The sequence below is a fragment of the Aptenodytes patagonicus genome, chromosome 2, assembly GCF_965638725.1.
Source record: "Aptenodytes patagonicus chromosome 2, bAptPat1.pri.cur, whole genome shotgun sequence".
NCBI lineage: Eukaryota > Metazoa > Chordata > Aves > Sphenisciformes > Spheniscidae > Aptenodytes > Aptenodytes patagonicus.
The window spans coordinates 120,163,462-120,189,725 of NC_134950.1; the positions used below are offsets into that span (position 1 = coordinate 120,163,462).

At 42.5% G+C, this 26,264-nt stretch overlaps 1 protein-coding gene across 16 annotated transcripts in view; it reads left to right on the plus strand.

Annotated features, from left to right (window-relative positions):
* Positions 1 to 16,523: 16,523 nt before the first annotated feature.
* CLASP2 (cytoplasmic linker associated protein 2) overlaps positions 16,524 to 26,264 on the plus strand; it is a 148,387-nt gene continuing 138,646 nt past the window's right edge. For 11 of the 16 annotated variants that reach the window (XM_076330936.1, XM_076330931.1, XM_076330926.1 and 8 more), the window contains exon 1: positions 16,525 to 17,271. In XM_076330936.1, coding sequence (XP_076187051.1) covers positions 17,077 to 17,271 — 195 coding nt within the window. In that variant the 5' untranslated portion in view covers positions 16,525 to 17,076. Of the gene's footprint in view, positions 17,272 to 26,264 lie in introns of all 16 variants that reach the window. The other 5 variants (XM_076330939.1, XM_076330943.1, XM_076330966.1 and 2 more) reach the window with 3 other exon arrangements.

Here is a 26,264-nt window from a genome sequence, read left to right on the forward strand (position 1 = left end):
TTTTTTTCATCAAAGGAGACAACTGTGGCTCAAGTTGCTTCTAATTGTGGTAGGACATCCATAGGACATCACAGAGTCTGACTCAGACATTAAAGGGGAGAGTCTGAGAGACACTGGATGAGCCAGTTTCTGTTACGAGACTGTACTTCAGTCGTCACCTTTGCAAAAGTTATATAAATCAGGGCAGATTTCAGCGTGCTATTTGTCATATATGATTCATCCTGGCATGAAGTATCTGGACATGGCTTGACTAATGCCAGTACCTAAAATGTTACTGTAAGGAATTTAGCATGCGAATTATGTTCTACAAGCTCAGGAGATTTTCCCTAATACTTACTTCATGAATTCTCAGGTTGCTCTGCCCGACGTCCCCTCTGAAGTTCCAGGAAGTTCTTACTGAAATTTTTGTAATGAGTCACTTTTAGGGGGAAAAAAATCCATTTTCTTAACTGATATTTTCTTCTGTGGAATCAGACATTCAGCTGATCTGTATATGCAACGTTTCTTCCATTCACACTGACTGGTTTAAACTGTAATGTCGCATTCCTTTCAAACTAGTATGCCTAGCGACTTAACTCTGTTTCCTCTCCTTTCAGATACAGAGACGTTGACATACATAAATAAGATATTTCAAGGAACACGAGATAGTATATTCCTGCTTCAAATACTATGTTTAAATAAATGTTTAATTACTATCCATTCTCCATGCAAGCATTGACAGGCTTATCAGCGGTCACTTTTGCAATCAGCTGGCACTACCTACAAACTACTTAGCTAGGAGTTTGACGATGACTAGGCATAACTGACATTAAATTGTCCTTGTAATCACTCTAGGACAGCAAGTGAATTTCACAAAGTAAAAAGCAAAGACTAACCACTTCTTTACCGATAGAATCCTTCATGCCTCTGTAACTCTGGTAACACCAGATGTGCACGTGTCTGTCCACTTTAAGGCTTGTGGTTTTGTGTATCCTTTCTGTACCCTTATGTCTACATTTGTTTCTAGCATCTGCTTCCTCCACTTTTCACAGGGTTCAAAGAATGTGCTTCGGATTGGTTATAGATGTGAGTCATCATAGCAGGTCAATTCATTTTCCCATGGCATGTTTTGTTCCACCTCATGACTGTCATTTTTCCCATTTTGATCTCACCAGTATTACCTGCTTGGCATGGCAGTTTATCAGTGACTAACGAGGTACCTATCTTCAGGGCTGAAGCAGCTAAAGAATTTTTTCTTTACTATGTAGATGATTCAATAAGACTTTTCAGTCAACATACCTAGTGTTTATATGCTAATTATTTAAATGTTCTGTTTTATTGGCCAGAAATGTATGCAGTGATTCAACGGTAACCATCTCCGTTTGTATAAAACTCATATAAGGTCTAAATACATGCACAGCAAAATATGTGCCCAAAAAACAGCTCAGTGAGAGATGGGAAATTTTACTTGCGATCTATTATTTGTTAAGAACAAAGATAAAAATTAAAGATGAAAACTTAAGGCTAACCAGAAATTTTTTTCAGAAGTGCTATAGTTGTACCCAGTCATTTGCACTCTTGGGCTGTGACAGCATGCCGACACCGTATCTCGTCACTGACAAACAAAAAGTTTGCTCCAACTCATTTCCCCTTCTGTTTTCTCTCATACTCACACAGAATAATAAACCATGTTTGAGAATGGCATATTAGCCAGATTATATGCAGGGAAACAGGAATTAAGAATGGTAACTCTTTAGGAAATGGAAAAGGGAATGCTGTAAAGAATGGAGGACCGTGGGCAATTATTGCAAGCTGAGGTGATGACTCAGAATACTTGTGAAAAAGCATCAAGCTCAGGGTGTCCTGATTAAGTTGAGTGCAAAATTTTTAGGGCTTTACACGTTTTACATGAGGAACATAGGGAGTATGGTTTTATTTGCCATAATACCTAGTAAATAACTATAGGTGCATGCAAGGGTCTTCACAAAGATTTAGGAACTCTTTGCAAATGTTAATTAAGTTAGACAATAATTGAAGCAATTATATGTTAATAGACTTATCTGAAATACACCAGAGAAGTTATTTGCCAGAAGAACTCTCATGCCATGCCCAGGAGAAGAAGCAGAGATTTCTGTTTTAGTAGAATTCATTAACATATTGTGGCCATTAGCTGTCCCTGTCTCTCCCCTTTTATTTCTCTTCACATTCCCAAGAACACCTGTACCAGAAGAGGTCTTCCCAAAAAATGAAGAAATTACTAAACTGGTAGTGTTTGCTAAAGATCTTTCTATGTGCGAGCCAGCATGAAGGCAGTCTGAGGTGTGGCCGAGATGTTCTTTAGTACTTGTCATGCATAGTGCTGAAAAGTCCTATGGGAAACATAGCAATTATGGTACAAGTTAGGGCAACGCTTAGGGTAGCTGGAATTTTTCCAGGGACCAAACTGGCCTGTGGCAACTTCAGAATGGAGATAAGTACGTATTTCTTGCATTTGCTTTCTGCTGTGTACTACAGCTGAAAGGAACTAAGCTGTCTGACATTGTCTCCGTTTTCTAGTGTTGTCAATATTACTGTGCTGCAGAGGAGGAACAAAACTGCATGAATTACTGTACAAGCAAATAAAAAAAATGCAGTCTGAAACAACATACAATTGTGAAGAGTCAACAGATGAAGACAGATGGAAATGTACAAGGTTACAGCGTAGAGATTCCTGATGTAGACCCACGAAAACTAGTTCTCAAAGCAGAAGCCTCTAGAAGCACTGCCCCAAGCCAGTTAGCTCTGTATTACAGCGCAGAGGTAGCCATCATGCCATACTGTACAACCCACAACATTGTGACCATCAAGGAACAAAAGGCACTTTTTCCCTTCTATCTTAAAAATTCACTTATAGAAGGGAATGAAGAAACTTCTAAAAACAGTTACCATGTAAATCATGTTTCAACCTTACACTCAGCACTGCCTAAATAAATAGGGGATACTGATAGAAGTGATAGGGAGCTCATTTTTTCTAGCCACAAGATAAAGCTAAAAGTAATAATATTCATGCCATGCTTTTTACTTATTTCCTGAGAGGAATAGTGTATCTCCTGAATCTACTACCAACTGCAAATGCCATGCTGACAAAATTCATCTCTCAGTGTCAAAAGATTACACTGTACAAAGCTATTATGTATTAATTTAATATTGGATTTTCTCCTTGTTGCAGGATCAGCTCTCTACTTTATGACTACTGACACGTGAAATAAAACACAGTGACCAGAATGCTTTTGAAATTAAGTGGGATTTTATTTATAATGGACTTTTATCAGAGTGGGGAAAAAACAGGGCTCATAAAACCAACTGCTAGTTAGTGGCTGTGGAAAGAAAGACAATCTGCAATTAAACTATAACGATGGTACATTAAATAGGAGTGAGTAATGGTAGCTAAACTTACTTAATTAAAGCTGGAAATACTTACAATATCAGTAACAGTTTTATACTGAAACCATGTGATGAGTTTTGGCTTGATTATTCTCAGGCGGCCTGCTGCCGTACAACCCTTCAGGCAAAACACCTGCTGAGATCTATATGCTTATAAAGAGAGATTACAGACGCATTTTAAAGCTGATAAAGACTGTCTGGATTCAAGCAATGATTACATAGTCATTGTCCAGTTCTGTGAGATACAGTGTGCATTATCTTTTGATGGAGTGTGCCTCTCTGTGGAAAAATAGTTTGGAATAAATATTTGTTTACATGGACTACTGGACGCAATTATGGCTCAGGAAAACTTTTTGTGATGATTGTGTTCTTGGATTTTCATGTAATGATCATGTCTTGGCATGGAAGGTACAGAGTATACTTGAAACTGTGTTCTGTGATCTCAGCTGTATCGCCTTATTAGACTGCATGCTGCCTGAGGCCAGAAACCCTGACTGTCCACTATCCATTATTTATGCACACTCTGAGGCACTGAGAGAGTAACCTGGTTAAGCTAGCAGAGGATCCTCCTCACGTGTCCACCAGTACGTGCAATGAGGAGGTCGGGGCTGATCTGCTCTCGAGCACTGTCTCTAGGACAACATACACCCTACAGGGCCACACCACGGCCTGCACCACCAGCGCTTACCTTCACCTGTAACATGCTTCTTCAGACATTCTGCAGCACAGGTGGGATACTCAGCTGCCTTGTTTGCTAGGCTGACTACACCATCATACCAACAAGGCACAAGAGAGGACATCACACCACGCTCCAGCTCCAGAAGGGCTAAGCACTTGGTGACTGTTGGAGCCAGAGTCTGCCTTGCACCTACAATGACAAGCGAAAAGCAATGTTGGTAGTAGACAAGCACAGCCACAGCAGCTATACCTATGTTTTCACCTTGGCTTTCACCTGCAGATGCAGACCTTCCTCCAGCAATGCCAGCTGAATACCAAACCCTGGGATGCCAAGCACTGCCTAGCAAGACTCTCTGGAGCTGACCGTGACAGACTTTGGCTACAACTTATGCTAGTAAGAACAGCGAAAGTATTTTGTACTGAATAACACTCCTTGAATAAAATTCCTGGCTCGGCCAGGAATATGGTCACATACAAATACCACGCTTCCTGAAATGGTGCCTTGGAGGCAGCTTTTGGTTTGCACAAACCCACATCTTTAAACACATAAGGTTGCACAAATATGCACTCAAAAATGCTTTCAAAGCCAAAAGGTCTGATTTCTTTTTCTGACATAACTGTAGTGTATCCCTATGTATGGACATCCCTGTAATAGTCTGGAAGCACCCTGCAGCCTGCAGTGTGAACATGGATAGAGTAACCTCAAATGCAGCGTAGACATAACCAGCGCATCTGCTTCATTCTCTAGGCTCAGGTTAGCATTTCTTGAAGCAGCATCAAGGTATCGATTACATTGCATCGAAGAAGGAAAATGTTGCCGGTCTAATCTTTCCCAGTGAAATGCAGAGAGCACAGACTTTGTGAAACTTCCAGGATCCCAGGGAAAAGAAAGTAGTGCTACAGAATGCGAGGAATGTTGCAACTTCTCTAAAAGTCTTCTCAAGTTGGCTGAAGTGTTTGCTTGAAGAAGTAAAATGGATGATCGGGAAGCACTTTCCTCTCATCATACATACTTCAGAAAAATGAGATTGGGAGAATAATACATTCTTCACCTCTGTTGAAGTATGTCTCAATTTTTTTTCCAAAAATACATATAACTGGATGCTAGTTTTGAAAATGTCATCATGCCCTAGGATTGCTTTCATAAATATGAGGAATTGTAGCTGTTGCCAAGATGTGCTTCATTCCTATTTTTGGGCATACTTCGGAAGTTCATACTTAAGCAACACTCACTGCACTCAAGGGAAGTTGTGCTTAGGTAAGGACTGACGCTAAGCCTCATCATAACAGGATTTTCTGGATTTCTGAATCTCAGCCCAAGTCTACAGCTACAGTTTTGAAACTAGTCCTTAGACTTATAATGCTCCACAGCAAAACCACAGAGATGAATAAAAGTGAACTGTGGGTGGAAAATCAAACTCTATGTTGAAATTGTAAATGTTGTCATTCAGGTCCATCTCAAATTTAAATCTGTAGTTCAGATGACTGGTTCTACTGCTCTTACTCCTCCTTTACCATGTAGCTTTGTGACAGAAGTGGGGTACAAGTTCTCCTACATTCAGTACCGGCTGTTTAAAGCATTTAAGACAAAAGAATGCTGCCATTCTCATACACATAAAGAAGCATGTATTTTTACACTTCAGAAAATGAGAGAGTATATATGGAGGTAAGAAATTAGTTTATTTTGATTGCAACCAACAAATCAGAGACCACACATATACCACTAAATCCACAGTATGAGGACCTTGGGTGCAGTCCCCCAGCAGGGGTCTGACTGCCTGTGCTGGAGGCCAGCGCTGATGTGGTGTAGCTGTGCAACCTTGGATCAGATGGCTGTGAAAAGCTGGTGGGTGAGAAAGAGCTGCGAGAATCCCCGCTGGAGGCCTCCCCCCTTCACTTGCGAGCTGCGTTTAAGCTCCAGCTCTCACCCCTGCCTGAGGTACATTGCGGCTGTGCCTGAGCCCAAGTCATGTACCTCACTAAGTCAGACACCTGGCTTGACCTGGGACCTGCCTTGTGACTGCAGACCTGTCTGGCAGCCGCCAGGCTGCTGACTGGCCCTAGCACTGCCAGGGGACTGCTCTGCTCGCCTTCCTCCTGGACGGGGCGCAGTGAGGCCCCTGCCCCGGCTTGCCTTCTTGTCACCCTCGGCCAGTGGCTTGCCTCCTCTAACGGGGCAGCCTGCTCTGGCTGCAGTCCTCAATGCAGTAATCCGCATGCAGTTCACAGGATCCGATGTGAACCTAGAAAAACATCTGCTTGATACCAGGATCCTTGAATAAAAGTTACATTGCGGAGACCTAAGAATGAAGAATGCTGTTTTATTAAACAGAACAAGCTACTGGTCACTAAATTGATATTATTTTAGCTGAGGTTGTACAGTCTTTTTCTTCCCAAAGGATCGGGCTATAGATTGGCATTTAAACTAGTTTAAAATCAGCCAACATGTTTAACATAAGCAGGTATCTAAACTGAACGAACTTAAACTCTGGTCATCAATGATGTTTGGCTAATCACTCTCACTTTTATGCATTCTCAATTTCCTATGAGTGTCTGTCGTGACATCCGTTAGAGTGAATGCAGGGGAAGGTTCAGACATCCACTCCAAAGACAGCCAGGTACCATGCTGGGGGTAGGGCTTTGCATCTGTTGTCACTTCGAGCGCTCATACGCTTGCTCACTTATGCACCAGGCATACGTTCTGGAAAATCCATAGCACAGGATATGTTTGTGTGCAGAAATACCCGTATGCAGAAATTTTTATTTCCATAGGCATTTACTTCTAAATAGGCCGCTTATTGTCTTTAAATGCTGGCAATGAATACAAGAATGTTTCTGTTATGAGTCATACAGTATTAAAAAAAAAGGGAATTCATAATTGAGGCATCACAGACACTATGGTTACTCAGTTAAAAGCAGATTAAAGAGAGTCCACTTCTGCTGCCACAAATTTGCATGATATTACTTGGGATTTTATAGAAAAACATTATATTATATTGTTGCCTATATTATGACATATTTTTCTTGATTTGTCTATAGTGAAATAGTCCCCCAGACCTGCAATGTGGTGAGTTCTCTCAGTAGAAAGATAGAGGCTCCAAAAGGGGAACAAAACCCCTATTCATAATTTGACTCTAAGAAATTTTGTCTGTTCAAAGTGCCTGTGTATCAAATCTGTACATTCGCTTCTCTAACCATTTCCATTCTAGAATGTAGAAATGGTGAAGTACCTAAAATTTTTATTAAAATACTGCTAAATTGGCACCCAGATGTTGTTTTATGAAAGTCCTAACTGCAACTTTATGGATTAGGGTAAATGAATATCTAATTCCTTATATATATGTGTCAAAAGGCATCTGCAAACATCAAATAAATGAGTGGCTATAGAATTTGTTGGGAAGTAAACTGAAGATCTACATGGGTTCAATAAATACCAAAGAAAAGTTAGTTGTTCTGAATAATTCTTTGAAATGGATTGGTTTTTTTAATTAAATTTGTGCATATACGTTTATATAACAATTTATCATTTAAGTTCTGACAATCATATTACATTTTAATTATAAGAAACTTTTACTCTTTCTTATTACTTCAATTAATTATTGTTTCCACATACTTTCTTTGAAAGATCCCATCAGTACATATCACATCACTACCTCAACCTCTTCCTGCAAATTAAAAAAAGCAAACTAGCAAGCCCAATCCTTGATACTGGTCAGAGCCGTAGGATCTGAACCAACCTTAGTTTTCAAAATTGCCTGAATTTGAGTTGCTTGCATTCATGTGGTTTTGTTATTTGTCTCCCAGTTAGATAACTATATGTGACTAAATGCTTTATTTTCTTGACAGAGTGAGCCAGCTGTTGATCATTAAAACACTATGAATTAAACTACATTTAATTTAAACAGTCCACTTCAGAACCCACGATACACATACACAAAAACAACCTTACTGTCTTCCCCCACAATCTACCTTATTTTTCCCACTATTTTACTTGATTTACAGTGCTATTATTTTCAGAGCTGTATTTATGGCTATTATCTCATTTCAATTTTCATTCTAAAATGGTATAATTCACTCTTGCTTGGAAGATCTGGACAGGCCAACACTTTAACCATAGGAAAACAGGGAGAACCAGCGTACCCTCTGTATTCTTAGAAGCAACCTTCACACTCCCTTGTATTGGCCGGTGCAAAGGTACCAAAAAGCATGACTCAGCATCTCTCACAGGAGACATAAAGAGCCAGTTGCAATGACTTCGTCATGTTGCGCAAGAGATTTCCAGGATTTGTGGCTGCTTTTAGTCCCTGACACCGCAGATCCACATCTTTTCTCAGGTGAGGCACAGGAGGTCAAGGCTTGTCGGGGGAGGGAGAACATCTGAACCTTTTTTTCCAAACCCTTGGTACTCCTCCAGCACAGAGCGGGTGACAGTTCTGAACTGCAAAGCAATTTAGTAAAAACACCCTTGTACAGCACAGACCCGTAATAGTGGGTATTTGGTCAAAGCTGCTGAGGGCTGTAGTAAGTACCATCCGCTTTAAACTACATGTTCAGCAGCACCAACCCAGATACAAGAGATTCTAAACTATTCTAGACAAGGACAGTAATTTATTCTATTCAGGGTAAAAAATAAAATCATCCATGACTCTTTTTTTTTCCCCTAGAACACAGATGAATACTTACTTTTTTTTCATATGCATAATCATTTACACAAATTCCCCCAAAATACCAACTGATATTTGCATCCATACCAAACCAGTAGGTTTCTATGTGAGAAGGGTGGACAGCCAAGCAAAAAATATGATCTGCAACAACTGCTAGCTTGGCTCCTTTCTTTTGCTGCACAGCGTTATCAGTAATAGATACGGTAGGTAAAAGTTTCAACGACATGCCTTTGGATGGGAAGACTTGCAAAGATCTTCCAGGAAAGTTTACCACGAGAGGGAGCTCTCAAGCAGCCAGACAAGTTTTTTTCAAACTGCAAAGGAAAAGCATGTCAAAATTAGGCAACAGCCAAAAAATTCAGTCAGCTTAATCCCAAAATGTAAATGCACACAGTTCTTTATGAAAAAAGCATTTTAAACTATATGTCTGTAACTTTATGTATGCATTAAACTCTATGTATGGAAGGAAAACTTTCTCTCGTTCTGAGGAAGAACCCTGCTGCTGCTTCTTACCTGAAAAAACATTTCTTGACCAATACTGGTAATGTCGGAGTTACTCAAGTAATAAATGACTGCTGAATTTGATCCTATTTATAGCTGGGTTTGCATTACAGAAAAAAAAGCAAGCCAAACCAGAGACCAACAAATCAGATCATACATGCTTTTGCATTTCCCTTCTAATTCTCACGCAGTGAGAAGTGGGTTACTTCGTGTAAATGTGGGCAGAGTCTGCCACTGCACTAGTGTTACTAGGATGAATATCAACACACTGCCTGGTTTGGAAAGTTGTTTCTACGTAATGAGAAGGATACCATTCCACATGGCTTTTCACATTCTGCAGCACATTCACTGTCTTGCAAGCTTCCTGCAGATAATGAAAATGCCACGACTTGTTTTGCAAGAACAGAGATTTTGCCAGTCCAAGGCCAAAATACACCCAGCTACACGTCCCTTGATACTGCTGTGCAGTACACTGTGTGCTCACTAGTTTTTATTTTTCAGGTCAGATGAATCAAGTATTTTGGATCCTTTTCTAGTTCTTTCGTACTGCATGACGATACAAAGGTCATTGCATCTATACTGAAATAGTTCTCATAGGTATCTTGACTAAAAGTTTAATCAATTTCTTAAGTTTAACAATTTAGAAAATTTTGTATTGATAGTCTATTAAGTTGAGCTATCGCATCCCAAATTTTTCCAGCATGACACAAAATCGTTATACAGCAACATTATACAAAGGTTTTACACAGAACACTGGCATATCATATTCCACCACAGAAATTTAAAGATAGAAAAGCGTAACAGATCAAGGTCTAGCAAACTAACCTGCTGCACAAACCAGATGCAATCATTCGCTTGACAAACCACAGTTAAATACTTCTACCACTAGAGACAAACACCTCTGCCACTATACAAAAATGACATAAAGAATACTAAGTTACGTAGCAGTTCTTTGAGTAATCATAGAAGACATGATAGACTAACATGATAAAAGTGGCCACTTACATGTTAATTCTGACACTATTTCTTGATCTGTTATTACTATTTTTCACTACCCGTAGTTTTTCATTTGTTCTTCTTTCTCTGTATCACATGTATCAAGAAAATTAGCAAATGAATCATAAAAGATTTATCAGGATGAATTGTTTAATTGCAGTATCTACATGTTAAAACATAGTTGACAAAAGGAACAAATTAATGCCTCGGAGTAATCCAGTAATCAGTCTGACCCCCCTCACACCCCATTTCTGTAATCAAATTGACTCAGTATGTACAAGAAAAATACCAGACTACTAGTTTCAACTTCTGACTGTTGCACAAATAAGCAAATGAAAGTGATCTATATTAAAAATGTAATTTCAAGAACATCCATGGCACAAGCCAAAATGTACCAGAGTTCACCGAGTACATTTTTAATACAGTTACATCTAATTTTATCTTTAAGGCCTTGTGAGAAAAATGGGCAATACTTCAACTAGCTTGGTACATATATTGCAACATCATCAGAAGAACTTTCCTTCGTGAATGAGTTGATTTATATTCAGAAGATATTTATTACTTTGTTATTCTGATAGTCTTCATTTCAGAGGGAGGAATTCAACACAGTGATAAATTCAGCTTGAAAAGATACACATCATCCTTTTACAATTAATGTAAGAAAAGATGTAAAATAAATACCTATATGACATGACATGGATAACAAAAAAAATGGCTCATTTCTGCTTAAAATAGCACAATATGACACTATTATACCTCCTGACAGTATTAAGAAAAGCCTCGATGTACTGATCTCTAACCTATACACAAATAAAAGCCTATGGTTATTCCAGACTACATTAAAAGGAGGTGGTACATGATTGAAGGACACCACATCCAAGAGGCAATCTGAATGTTTGCTTCAAGCCACCCAGGGTGGAACATGATGTAGAAGTGCTGTCCCGGCTGCTGAGGAATCCGACAGGAATGTAAGGGCAACTTTCTCATAGATTTCTTCAGTGTCAACTTAGGCTACATCAAGCATAATTTATGGGAACTTTCTGAGTGACTCATGTTTAAATTCACTCTATTTTTATTATTATTGCCTGGGCTTGCTATTTGTGATAAAGAGACCTTTTAATCAGAGGAGTTTTAAGGGATTTTTATGGTTCTTTCAGTGATGGGATTACATCCTCTGTATAGGAAGGATTTTTCAGGAGGGGAAGTCAGTCTGTGGAAGGAGCTTTCTGCTGGAATGACTGACAGGCCTGCTACAGAAGATCGATAACTGGGTCGCATGAGGTCTCAGCCTGTTAAAGCTACTGCTAGGAAAGGAAAGAGGGTAGAAACAGAGCCTGAAACACAGTACACACTTTCTTATCAACCAAAGGAATGACGAGCACAGCATTCTCCCTCCCCAGCCTGTTTCTCTGTATGATTCTCGCCTTTTTCAGAACAGGGCGTTACATGCGGCAATTGTGCAGCACACTTGTGTGGGATGGGGGCGTAGAAACAGGTTTGGTGTGCAATTCAGGTTGGAAGTGCGCCTCACTGGATTAGTGTCGTTTACCTCAGGTCCTGCTGTAATCGCTCTGGTTGCTAGCAAGTCATATTGAGAAGACTTAAGGGAAATTTTGATTCTGCATTCAATTACGGGGCTTAATTGCTCTACAAAACATTGTGCATTGTACAAATACACAAGAGTAGTGGATTTACGCTCACATGCTTGCATATCAAAAAGAAGATTGCATTCCAAAGGAAGCAGTCTCCTTAACTGAGCATAAGAGGCTTTAAAAGATCTTTGGCTTGAATGAAAATGCCTTCTTTTTGGAGCCTAGCCCACATCCCTAGGTATAAAGTCCAGTAGGACTTTGTGAGAACATCTAACAACAAAACCGTGTCCTTTGTCCAAGCTGGGGGACTGCACTAGATTCTACGTTAGAGTGCTACTCCTGCCTTACTAAAAACAGAAATGAGTATCCAGAAGCTCTATTTGCCAAATCAAAATTTGCAGAGGAAGAAATGAACCAACATTTATTGATCCCACAAAAAAGATAATTCTGTTCAGTGCTAGGATGTCAAAGGAAATTACCTTGATCTTATGTCCTGGTTTCGGCAGGGACAGAGTTAATTTCCTTTCTAGTAGCTGGTACAGTGTTTTGGATTTAGGATGAGAACAAAGTTGATAACGCACCCATGTTTTAGTTGTTGCTAGGTAATGCTTACACTAGCCAAGGACTTTTTAGTTTTCCATGCTCTACTGACTGAGAAGGCTGGAGGTGCACAAAAAGCTGGGAGGGGGCACAGCCAAACTGGCCAAAGGGACATTCCATACCATGTGATGTCATGCGCAGTACATAAACTGGGGAAAGCTGGCCGGGGGGGCCGCTGCTCGGGGACTGGCTGGGCATCGGTCGGCGGGTGGTGAGCAATTGTACTGTGCATCACTTGCTTTGTGTATTATTATTATTATCATATTATTATTATTATTATTATCATTTTATTTCAATTATTAAACTGTTTTTATCTCAACCCATGACTTTTTCTCACTTGTGCTCTTCCAATTCTCTCCCCCATCCCACCGGGTGGGGGGGAGTGAGCGAGCAGCTGTGTGGTGCTTAGTTGCCGACTGAGATTAAACCACAACATCTTATCAGAACACCTCAGTGATAAAAAGGCTACCAATTTGCTAGTGTTCTATCAGTGTCCATACAGTATAAAGGCACTAGTGCTGGCATGTAGTAACAGGATGAAATACAGTAGTCTAATCCTCTGATTTTACAGTGAGGCAATTATTTTCTCCTGTGTCTTCTAAAGAAACACTTATTACATGAAATGGAAAAAAAAAAGGAAAAGCCACATATCCCAGCATGGCTTTTTGCCCTTAACATAGCTTTCTGATGTCGTCTTTGGGTTGACAAAATAGTTTCAACATTTCAAGTGTGTGTCTTATGATACTTTACCCTTCTCCTCAGCATCAATGCTATTCACAGCAATTAGATTACCTAATCAGTATATGCGCTTTGAATCAAGAGGAATTCAGAAAAGCTAGTGCCACGAGATTTACCCCCCTTTTTGCTTAGGATTTTCTGTCTTAAGAGATTGACATTAACTCGGACTATAATGAAAGGTGAATTTTAAATTACCTGTTTTTTTCAGAAAGTTTGGTGGACTGAAACTGTTTACAGTTCTTGATACTCCAACAGTTCAGTACCATCTACTCAGTGCTTTCCTATTTAGCCAGTCTTACTGGATCAAGTTACTTTTAAAACTTTCACAGCAAGAAATTTACTTTTTAAAGTTACACCACCAGTGAATCAGATTCTAGTGCACTGAGAAAATATAACAATGCAGTTTTATTTTTCTGATACTTATTTTTCCACTTCCAACAGTTTCTTGAGTCCCATTTTCAATAAAAGCAATGAGTAATTCCATACCAAGTTTTCATAATCTATCTTTGTAAATGGCATTGCACACACAGGACAAGAACTATTCAGCTCTGTCCAAAATTACAGTTCTTTGTATGTGCACAGGGAAATCCATTGTGAAAACACGATGAGCAGTTCATAGTATTTTTGTAAAATTAAAATAAGCTCTAAGTACAATACATACATTCCTGTTTTAAAGGCGTCTATAATCTTTTTAATCATCTTCATTATTGTAATGCTTAGGGAGCGATCAAGCATGGGATCCTGAATTTGCCACATCACACCAAAATCAACAAAAGGCTGCCTGTGGTCTTGCTTTCTGCTATGCCTGTGGACATAGATCTCTTTTTTTGCCAGATCAACTTCCTGAGCTAGCCCTCTGCAAGGTCACACAGATGTCAGTGCCCGGGACAGAAAGGAAGTGCAGAATTCCTGAAAATGGGATTTGTGAGAAGCAGGCAAGTGGGACTACTGTAGCACCAATTTAGTTTGGTTTACACTGCTGTGAAACTGCAATTTGCAGGTGTGGCTCCTCAGTCAGTTTATACCTGTCTAAATCCTGCAGCCAAATGAAGGGAGTACCTCACTTTCCTGCAGTCTCACCCTTCCCCAGCGTCAGGACTAATGAAGTAAGCGAGACAGCCAGACTGTGCCATCTTGAAACTAAGTCGAGCTTTCATGACACAACAGCTGTCATCGGAAGAGGTCCCACCAGCCCTCATCTGCCCCCTTCTAGCTTCTGGCTGTCTGTTTCTACTTTCCCTGCGCTGATTCTGGCACTTGCTTAACCCCAGAGTGAGGCAGTTTAGGAATCTGAATCAGCAAAAAGCTAATTCTGTGGTAAAGAAAGGGAGAAAAATAAAGAAAAATAAAGAAAAAAATTATCTCCCTGAATTTTTTGCATGAAGTCAAATAAACACCAGCTCTGGTGTAAGAAAGGGAAGGATTGTATACATGACAGCAGGGGAAGAAAAGGACCGCCTGTATCAACAGCAGCTTGCAATCTAGGGTAACATGAATCCTCCTAGTATCAGAGGGACAGAAGGCAAACATCCCTGTCCACTGCCACTGACAGGGACCATTACACTTCCCATCTCCCGAGTCCCATGCTTCTGCCCTTAGGACCTGTGAGCCAGCCCAACTCACTGATACCAACTCTGCCATTTAGCCCGTTAAATCAACCCAAAGTGGTCAAGTGAGCACAGGACCCGGCACAGGGGACAAGACCAGGCCCAAGCAGAACAGCTTGGGTGTGAGGAGAGAGAAAGCGACCTCCTCTCCTTTCCTTTCCCTCCATGTGAAAACCACAATTGTACTTTCAGAGGCCCGAGAGGCCACACAAACACACTGCTAGGACAAGGTGGAGGGAGGGAGCAGGACAGGACCACCTCTCCCCTTTCTAACATCAGGGGGATTTGGACCAGTTTAAACCGACCCTGAAACAACAGCTCAAGTCACAGTCCCTGCACTAAAGGGTCTCTGTTTTAAATAAAGTCGATTCCTGGTAGTCTGCACGTGTGTCAGCGACGCTGCAGCGTTAACCGCACCCTACGTACCGACTTGGCTCCCCGGGGGTCTCTCCACCTTAAACCAGGGCAGAGCGAAAGAGGCTGCAGGGCACCACTTGACAAAGTCGGAAAAGCACTGGAAAGACAGCAGCTTCATTCCCCCCTCTGCACACCTCTCTGCCTGCTGCAGTGGGGCTCTCTGCCCGCTTCACCGTCCCACGGAGCTCCGCTTTCCGCACTGTTCATTCTCACACAGCTCCCTTCCCTTTCCCCTTCGCCGCGGTAAGGAGAGGCAGGCAGCAGCCACGCTGAGGCATCCGGCTACCCGGACCCTGCGCGGGGGAGGAAGGGAAAAGCACGGCGAGGCGCAGCGGCCAGCCCGGAGTGCCCCACCGCAGCGGCCTCCTCGCCCACCTCCCCTCAGCGCCGCCCCGACCGCCCAACGGCCAGGGCCGCTCGCGCGCCCGCCAGGGGGCGGGCTTGTCCGGGCGCGTGCCGCCCGCCTCGGGCTGGAGGGGCGGGGAGACCCCTCGCCTTTCCCAGGGCGGCCGCCTCAGGATCACCGCCGGGACCCCGCGCCCCCGTCTGCGAGCGAGCCGAGCCGAGCCGGGGGCGGGGCACCCCAGCAGCCTTCGCACCGCTTCCCCGTTTCTCGACACCTCCTCCTCCCGGCCCGCCGCCGCCGCCGCCTGCCCCCAGGGCGCCGGCTGGCACCACGGGGACGGGCCGCGCACCGCCCTCCCCTCTGCGGGCAGCAGTGCGGCGGCCGCGGCCAGCCCGGCGCGCGGAGCAGAGGGCGCATGCGCCTCCTGCCACAGGGCACAACCCGCAGGGGGCCCGCGGAGCGCCGTCGGGAGCGCGCCCGCCCACCGCAGCGCGGGAAGGGCCACATGGGCGCGCGCTCAGCGCTGGTAGAGGCGGGAGGCCGGGGAAGGGGGGCGGGGCCGTCGTACGCCACGCCCAGTCTAGCTGGCGCCGGCCGGGGCGGCCCGTGGCGGGGGGACGCAACTTCCACGGGACGGGGGTGGCGCTGCCGCCGGGCCGAGGGAAGCGCGGCGGAGCGTGAGCGGCTCCCTGGGGGCCGGCCCGACCCGGCCCGCGGTGGGGCTGACGGGGAAGGGGAGCGAGCGGCGCTGAGACCCGCCGGGGCGAAGTTTCGAAGCTGCCCCGCGGGCGAGCAGGAGGGGCCGGAGGCCGCGGCGTCGGGAGCATGAGAGGTCTGCCCCGGCCTCGCCGCCGCTGCGTCCGTGGGAGGACGGGCCGGTGCCCGCGGCGGTGAGAGGCGGCCCGGGGATCGCTCCTCGGCGCCTGCGGGCGGGAGGAGAGAGCGAGGCGGCGGCGGCAGCGGCGGCAGCTCCCGCGGGGACCCCCTCGGCCCACGGCTGCCCGCCCTCCGCTGAGGTGCCTGCGAGCCCCCTCCGCCCCGCAGGGCGAGCTTTAACGTTTGTTCTCGCTCTCCGTTTCCCTTCCCCCGGCGGGGGAAGAGGAGGGGCGACGGCAAGGAGCCCTCCCGGGATCCCCTAGGACGACGCGGAGGCGCCTGGAAAGCCCCGCGCCCGAGGAGGCGGCTCCCGCCGACCCCTCCGCCCTCCGGGCCGCCGCAGCCTGCCAAGCCTTGCGTGCGCCCCCGTCTTCCCTTCCTGCTTCGAGCTTCACCTTGCGGGCAGGCTCGGGGAGGAGGCCGGAGGAAGCCACCCGTGCCCCTGGCGGCGGCGTGCGGTGCGTGTGCGCATGGAGGCGCCGGGCGCGGAGCCGGGGCGGAGAGGGCGAGGAGAGGCTTCATGAGCGCCGCGGCCCTGCCGGGGATCGCCGCCTCGCCGGGCGTTTCCCTCCCCCTGCCGCCCGCCCTGCCCTGGCCGCGCTTCCGACCCTGAAGCCGGTCGTTTCGTCTCCGAAAAAACTTTTGCGCAGCGGCCGAGGATGGAGCCTGCCGGTATGGATTATTTCTGCGACCAGGTACAGCAGAAGGACGTGGGCCGCAGGATGCAGGTCGGCCAGGAGCTGCTGGAATACCTGAGCGACCCGGCGAGGTCCCCCGATCTGGAGCAGGACCAGCAACGCCTTGACAAAGTGATCGACGAATTAACAGGATGGGTCAACTCTAGTAATTTTAAGGTAAGGCTGGTCGGCGAGGCTTGGTACAGGAAGACCATGATTCATCATGGTAGGGAGGTACAGAGCTCCGGATTACTTTTTAATCAGATACGAGCAGAAATAAAATTACATTTATACCAGTTTTTATTCCTCCCCCCACAAAGGGAAACTCCGAAATTTTGGGAGGCGTTGGTTAACGTTTTCTCGTTCCTATTCCTGTGTCCTAAAAGAAGCAGTAATGGGTTTTTTGTTTTTGCTTTTATAGTTGGTCAAACGTTTTTGTACATAATATTAAAAAACCCCCTCAATTATTTTATATGCTCGGGTTGTGTTTCTTATTCTGAAACAAGATAGGTGGTGATTTTTTATTTTTTTATTTTTTTACTACCACTCCCATTCCGTGGTCTCTGTACTTGGGTGTAATGTTTCATGGGATTGCCATTATTTTCTGTAGGCCGTAAAGAGTGCTGTTTCACCGGGTTTGTATTACACCGTGTGTGTGTTATACGATCTAATGAATAGTTTGCTTCTTGGGGTTCCCACTGTAAGTTTAAAGTTGTTCATACCGTCTTTAGGTGACTTTCCTGTACGTGGGGAGTTATATAGTATCTTTGTAGCAGCCCAATGATGACTCACGTTTCGCTTTTTTTTTTTTCCCCGTGCGTTTTAGGCTGAGCTACAGGAAAACAGTGATTACTCCTGCGCACGCCTGTTACAATACTTGTAAATTTTTCTGACGTCGGTCAGCCGATAACACGATTGACAACGCAGTTTGACTACCAAGGGCAATCGTATTCTCTTCGCGATTTTTTTTTTTTCTTTTTTTTTGGTGTGTGCGGTCTGTAGCTGGGACAGGTCTGCGCTCCCGTCGTCGGGTGGCGGTGTTGGTCTGTGATGCCCAGCTCGGGTCTGTCAACCGAGGGAGATCCGCCCTTCCCTCTGCACCTATTCCCTTACTTCGCTGTCTTGCCTTGTAAGATGATTGACTTGTACTTTGGGCCTTTGAACTTAGTGCAGTGAGGTTATTGTCATTTTTTCCTATTTACTTAGGCTCAGGAGGCAGATGTAGGAGTAACTTGTAAGGGCAGTATGTTCATGAAATGGGTATTTTTTTCTCCGTTGACTTTACAATGCTGTGTACTTGCCAGTGTTTGCACATAGCACTTCAGAGTTTGAGGTCTGAAACTAATAAGGCTTAACTCTATTTGTGTGTATGATTTTTTTTTTATTGGAAGTGTATTTGTCATTAAAGGTCAGGTTAGCTTGAGGAAATAACGTTATGTTGGATAAGCGTAATTTATTTGCTTTTAAATTCCTAATCTGAGGACAGATTAGTTGTTGGTGATAATTGATTACTGTGAAACCTAGACAGGTCTTTAAAAATAGCCTTTTGTGTAAAGAGGACTAGGTACTTACTTATCTCAACAGGATAATGTAAAAGTTTTTATTCCTGCACTTTTAAGTTGACAAAATTGGGCATTAATACTTGAAATTTGCTTTTAAAGATGTATTTTTCATAACGCAAGACATTCTGTTTGCTGTTGATGTAAGGTGACAGAACTCCTTAGCTGTTAGAACTGTAGGACAAATGAGGAATATGCAGTACTCCAGCTCACAAGCCTCAGTCATACAAGATGAGGTTGAGAGTATTACAAATTCTAAGAGTTTTAAAAATAGCTTGCATAATAATTAAAATCTTTGTTTTAACCTTTTCTCTGTGTCTACTTACTGGTGGCTCTTTATACATAACAACATTCCAGTTCAAAGCATATTATATGTTATATTAACTGCAACAGCACAAGATCTTGGATGTTTTGCTCATGATCAGTTCCAGTGTTCCTGGCTGTGGTGGTGACTGCCAGCATCTGCTGCTTCAAAAAGAAAATTAAAAATATTCTGGAGAACTGCGGTTTGCATCTTATTTGCGTATTTTATCTTATGCAAGCATAGATGTTACATGTTTAAATGCTAGATCTGAGTTTGTTATTAAACTCAGGGCCTGAATGATACCATAAAGTAATGAGTACCACAGGTTTACGTGTATTTTCAAGAAAAATATTAAAGTAATCTTTATTTTTTGTTACTATATCTTTAGTAATTTGTTGGTTACCCTTTCCTCTGCTGAGGAATGGATATGTAGAGCACTGAGACAATCCTGCTTATCATCTCTTTCTTCATATATCTTGCTAAAGGTCTTGCAGGTCTTCAAAGTCCCAAAGTAATTAATCCCTCCCTGTTGACATGGCTGTTTAATTGAGCAGTGATAATGGCTGGCGACTGGCTTATTTATCAGAACTGCTGAGCCAGATGAATTGGAGTGACAAGTGGGGAATGCTGGACGAAGTTTTGAGGGGGAGCATTACTTGCACTGTAGGTGACCGGTATGGATAATGAGGGAATAACTAATGTAACTCGCCCTGGATGTGCCGGAAAGCATGTGAAAACTCAGTTCTTGCATACAGTGCACTCTGCTGACCATACTGAAAGAGAAGAGGCATGATCTGGGAGCTCTAGGCTCAACTCTGTGCTGTGCATGAGAAGAGAAAACTTTCTATGAAATGCCCCCCTGGCAAGTTTCTGCCTCACATAACCAGAAGGGAAAGGATCTGGAGGGAATAGGAGTAGGAGGGTTGATTTGGCAGACTCGATAACGAGTCGGGGGAAGAAGAGAACAGGTGTTCAGTAAACAAGTATGGACTTGTTATGAGCAAGGTTGAATTAACTTGTCTCAAAGATTTTGGCCATCTAAATAGTGCTTTTGCTTTTCTGAAGTTTGCAGCTATTTATAGTGGTTTAATAAACAATCTGGCAGTTCCAAACTAAGAAAGCAGATAGGAAAATTTCTGAGTTCATCTAGCTCACTGAAGTGGAAAACACAATTACCAGTTTGAGTTACTGATAAATCAGAAAGGGTGGGATTAAGAATGTGTTGACTCATCTGCAAATGGTATGGAGTTCTAGTGAAAGTTGGTTGCAGAACACGGGGAGTGATCTAGAAGGGCAGATGAAACATCTTTAAAGGCTGACCTTAATGGTGTGTTACGGGGACTTCAGTTACGATGTCTGTGCAGTCAGTAATAAATTAGCTTCCAAAGACTGCTGAAAACTTTGCAACACCAGGGAGTACCCAGATGATGTGCATAATTTAAGCTTTTATTTTGGATCTCATTAGAATGAAAGAGTTGCTCACTGAACTGAAAATTGTTTGCTTGGTATCCTGGTGCTGTGATCTGGTTTATTTCATGTTGGTTGGGACTGACCTCTCTCTTCCTACAACTTAGAGCTTTGGTTTTGGGGTGTGTAGTTTTTTTGTTTGTTTTTTTTTTTCCTCCCCCAAAATGACTGTGTTCCCAAGGCTGTGAGGAATAGTGGAGGGGAAAAAATAAGGGCAGTGAATTCTGAAATCTTTTTAGGGAGCAGGTAAGTTGGATGCAAAGTATTAAGAGTTGGGTGATGGTATTATTCTGCTGGTATTTGTTCTCCTCAAACTCTGAAGTATTTGGCAATCTCAGAAAATTGTAACAGTGCTAATGTTTGAGTTCAGGCTCTCAGGTGAACTTGAAGCAGTATATTAATTCCCCATTCTGAGGGTATCACTACTGATAGATATTTGCTGGCTTTACTGGGTTAACCTGGATGTTCATCTATGTATACATGAGTTTTAATTAACACACCTCTTACGTCTGTCTTGTACTTGATAGTCACTTGAAATAATTACAAGATTATCTAACTTCATACAGTCTGGTGGCTCAAACTGTTCTGTCTGACTCAAATAAGTAGTCTGGAAATATGCTTTGAACTTCTGCTAAAGAGATGTGAGATGGAGAAATACTACTTTTCAAGTAGAGCTTTGCAAGTCTACTCTTGGCTGTTAATGTGTTGTGGGTTTTTTTTAAGCCCACCAAAATTGAGTAGTTACTTATAAAATTTATTTTTTGAGCAATAAAGCCACCTTTTGGTTCCTTATGCAAATCACACCTGATCAGAAATAATAAAAACCTATGACTAAAATTCTGGTAGTTTCTCAAGGTAATTTTATGGCAGAAGAGTAATCAGTAATGTCTGTGACTGAGAGTCATCTTTGGATTTCTTACCTTTGTAGTCGATATTTTAACTTGTTTTATTCCTCAACTGTGGTAGGAAAATAATTAATAACAACTGTTTTTATGTCAGAGCAGCAGATTGTTTGCCATGCAAAGAAAAAAATTGGATTTCACACTATCTGTTTCTGGATAATGTTTCTTTTAGGCAAATCTTTCGAGTTATCTTTTATTCTGTGCTTCTTGTAGAGTGAGATTTTTCTTAGCTTTGTTTGTCTCAACACCAAATACTGAAAGATACTAAAATATTGGTAATGTTATTGTTGCATTTTTTGTATTTCCTTGGTTTGGCAAATATTTATTTTGGTTTGTCTTTAGTTCAACAAAAGGCCAGCAGGAGGAGCTTTCAGTTTCCAGAAAGGAAGGGAGTATTTGAACTGTAATTTTGCAAATAGTTCAGACAAGTGGCTAGGATGTTTGTCTGAAGTCCTTGCAAAGAGATAGCAGCAGTTATAACTTCACTGACTGCATGTACGTGTGTGAGGTGGAAGCTAGAATTTAAAATTACTTGAAGAAATTGCAGATACTGAGATCTGGGAAAAAAAGGAAAGTTCAGAAATAGAAAATGTGAAGTCCTACATTTCAGTAAGAATAATTGAACACACAAATGCAGGATGTGGGGCATGTGATTGAGTAGCCGTCCTTAGGAATGAAATGTGTGGGTTCTTTTGGGTCTGAAGTTGAACACAAGCCAGCATATGCTACACAAAAGGCCAATGCTGTAGTGAGTTGTAGGACTGTAACATGCAGGACAGAAAAATGGAATAAAAGAGGACCCACCTCAACCTTTATTTTTCAGTTACTGTATAGATCCTGGTATTTCCTTAGTCTTTGTTAGCAAGTAGTGGTAATTTAAATGTCCTTGTTGGAGGAGAAATGTTTGACTTTGAGCTCTTTGCTGAATTTCATTATTCCTTTCTTCAAATTGTTTCATCTTGGCTATGTGGGAGCTACTTCCCTTATTTCTATGTAATGAGAATGTGGTTTGACCTGTCCATGTATGAATCCAGTTTTAGTTTTCAAGCTCAATGATTTGATTCTTTTTCTTGAGTAATAAGTATTATTTTTTCATGTATTATTTATGTTCTGTTCATAGAATGTTAAACAAACTATTGAATGTTAGCCAGATAATCAAGCAGATCTCCAGAATACAAGGGAAACTTGCAAGAAGTTTTAATTATTTTGTCCAGCCTTTAATTAGGAATGTCGAATATATATTCTCAAACTCCTGGGCATCTGCTCCAGAGGTGGAATTGACAGTTTTCAATTGTTTTGCAGCTTCAGTTTGTGTAATCCAGCCTAACTGTAGTCTCTTGACTCTCTCTTGAAATAGTAGCTCTGCTTCTCCTGTGGCCAGGCATTCTCACTGTCATTCTTGAGGCAATTAACTTTTTGTTGATGTTGAATTAATTTTCCAGCGTTTCAACAAGCTGATTTGACTGATGCTACAGGAGATTTAAGTACACCAGATCAAATGTGCCTGCAAGTCAAGAGGGAGAACAGGGCTATCCCTTTTAGCCTGCCATTTGATTGATTTGGGTGTGAATAGAGACCCTTTCCAAGCTCTGTGCAGTGTGCAAGAGGAGAGGTGCATCCTTCAGACTAGAATTCACAGCAGTCAACACACGTGAGCCATACGTAGTTTAATGTCCGTTTTTTAGCAGCATTGCTGATTTAAGCAGTTTCTTTCCCTAGCTGCTGAATTGTGATAGTGCGTCGTGCCTTCATTGCTCTGATGCGAGTGCTTGTGAGGCTGCACAGTAAACAGGCTCATGGAAGAGATCTGGTTGAGAAGATGCTTTATCTTGTTCATTTGTTGGACTGGTTTCCTAAAGTGGGTTACTATTCAGCTGCATGAATACTTGTCTCCTCACAGTAGAGGAGCTGGTGCAGGGGTAGGAGTAAGTAGCAGAGAATGGGAATCACTGTATGTTTAGTACAATTTAAATAAGAGGAAATGGGAAAGAAAATAAGAGACCTTGAGCATGAAAAGAATTATATTCTTTTGGAAGAACTAAGTCCTAAAATAAAGTGTTTCTTTGTTTTGCTCCATCAACGTGCTCAGAAAGGCTTTCAAGTGCAATTTTCTTTGCGGGGGGGGGAAAAAGCTTTTTTTTTTTTTTAAATTATTTATTCTAAAGAGAAATACCATACATCTCATTGTCTTCCCACTGACCCCTGCTTTTAAAGAGGCTCTGTCTTCAACCTTTTTCCACTGCAGCACATAAAGTTTAAGCCAGACAATCTCAAAAAGAAAATGGCTTAAAATGTTAGATGTTGCTGTATCATATACTTCTGTTTTATGCTTGCTGTCCTTGGAACAATATCTATGAAAAATTTATGACAAAGGTCGAGGGAGAGGAACATTTAATATACATAGAAGCAAACTGTAGGTATTCATGTAATGGATCAAGCTGGAGGCAGTACACGACACATTTTAGAGTACTGATCACTGTATTGTCCACAGAACACAGAACAATTTGGAAATCACACTTTCAGTCCAAACTCAAGTCAGTTTGAAGGTCGCGAGAGATTTTGAAATAATAGAAGGTTGTAAACATTTTTCCAGTAACCATTTTGAGTGTTACACTAATGTGTTCTTCAAACTTGGGTAAATGTTTCTTAATTAATGGGGGGGGGGGGGGGGAGGAATGTTACAGTTCCCGTCATGGGGAAAGGGCAGTAAAACAGACTTTTTTTTATAAGCTTTAAAATTTTTATGACAGTGCTATGCTTGCTTGTTTTGGCTGCTATACAGAAGAGGTCAAAATAAGAAGGACCTCCCAGATCTATGCCTGTCAAGAAGGACCTCTGAAGAAACCAAGCCTTTTCAGTGCTGAACTGCACTCATTAGTCTCTGGATAAATATGGGTGATTCATTCAGTAATCCTCTGGTAGTGTGGTTACTTGCACTGCGCTGCTGAAATGATTTGTGGTTGGGCATCACAGAAGGATAATGAAAGGAAGATTACCATAAGAAGTTTGGTAGTCTATACTCTTTTGAGACAGTGAGGGTTGCAGCTGATGTCTAATTTTAACAGTAGCAAAGATGTGATACTCTCAGCAGAATCTTAGCTTGTAGTCCAAATTATAGTTGCAAAACATTGCTTTGAAGTCAGTAAACTTGCATTTTTAGATAGAGGAGGCTCTGCATTTGCTAAAGAACTTGCGACTCAAATTGTTGAGCTTGAAGACTTTGTTAGATTACCAGCAACCCCTCTCTCTCCTTGCAATGTGAAGTGATGTGATAAACATTAATTAAAAAAAAAAGATAAAAGATTGTATACATCTCTGGAGGTGTGTCATTTGTACCCTTGAAGATGAAAGAAGCAAGAGAATGCAAATAATGCTTTCTTGTCAGCTAAAATATGTGAAGTATAGATGACGCGTGTGGTAGCTTCAGCAGCTGGGACTGCAATTTTGGCTGCTGTCAATAGAGGCAGCTGCCCAACTGATGCTGAGTGGGAGGATTGCAGCAATGCATTTTCTTGTGCAAGGGAGAATGGAGTCTGAAGATGACCTGGCTGGGACTGAAGAACCACCTGGGTTGAAGAAACAACCCAGGAAAAGGGAAGCTTCCTTCTGCCCATGGAGCCAGGGGCAGTTTTTGCTATCTGCAATCTTTTGGGTTAAAGGAGGGAATGGAATATGGGTAGATCTCAGCGAAGTGGGCAATGTGGAGGGAATTGGAGTGGGAAACAGTAAAGGGAGCAAAAAGTGATTGAGTATCCTGTGAAACAGGAGAGAAGACGTGTATTCAGGGAGACGAGTAAAGAGAACTAGGAATAAGAAACTTCAAGAAGTGAAGCAGAAGAGACTGCATGTACATATATGTTTCCATTTCATGTTTAGCTACTTGCAAGGTGCTTGAGATTATTTGAGAATTGAGAAAGTACACCTTTGGGCTTGGCTGACAAATACTTAACAACAACAACAGTCTCATGGTGTTTTTGCATATGTCTTGTTCCAGTGTCGCAGTGCTGGAACAATGCTTGTTCTTGCAGGGCGTAGTTGTTTGGCGTGTTGTTTTGTGTTTGTCAGTTGATTGTTAGTGATACCACAGCTGTCCCCATGGTGACAGGAAGTCCAATGCCTTAACTTCATTCTTTCAGAGTTTCAGATAGTGACCGCCATAATTCCCCCATTAGATTCTCATGACTAGTTCGCATATTGTGATCTGCAGAATCTGTATTTCCATATACCGTTCAGAGATCCTATGACCAAATCCAAGGACGTTCATATTAAGGTCATTTGGCAACTTATGTAACGACAGGTGGTTTCCTGGTAGTGTCCTGCCCCTAGATGTCCCCCACAGGGGTGGGAAATTACAGAATCACAGTGAGAATAATAGTAAACATGCATGGTTAACCAGGTATGGTTTGAAGAACAGTATTTCTTTTCCTAGCAAAGACTTAGATGCCTGGAAGTTGCCCACGGAAGAGCAGTGGCAGTGCTGGAAAGAGTATGTAGAAGGCGAGCTGGAAAAGGAACAAGCTGCAGAGCAAGAAATAGGCTCAATTCCTAATCACTGGCTCAATTCATAATTGCATTTTCATTGGAACATCTTGATTTCACTAAAGAGTCTGGTCCTTTCCAGAACAGATAAAATATTTCTCAGTTGGGTTGGCAATTTTATTGTGATCTGAGAAGTCAAAGACGGTCCTGAACACTGGCTTGTTAAAGAGTAGCTCAGCAACTAACCAGCTCCAGTTCAAATAAGCCTAAATTTCTTTTCCATTGTGAACCTCAAAAGCAGTGTTTAAATGCATCAAACAATAGTGAGCTGATGAATCAGTCTCAGTATACAAAGGCTCTTTCTAGGCAGCAGGCGAAAGGCTTAATGAATGCAGAGTAAGAAACACATCCAATGATTTTAATCCCAGAAGAAATACATCCCTCATTGAAGCTGGTGGG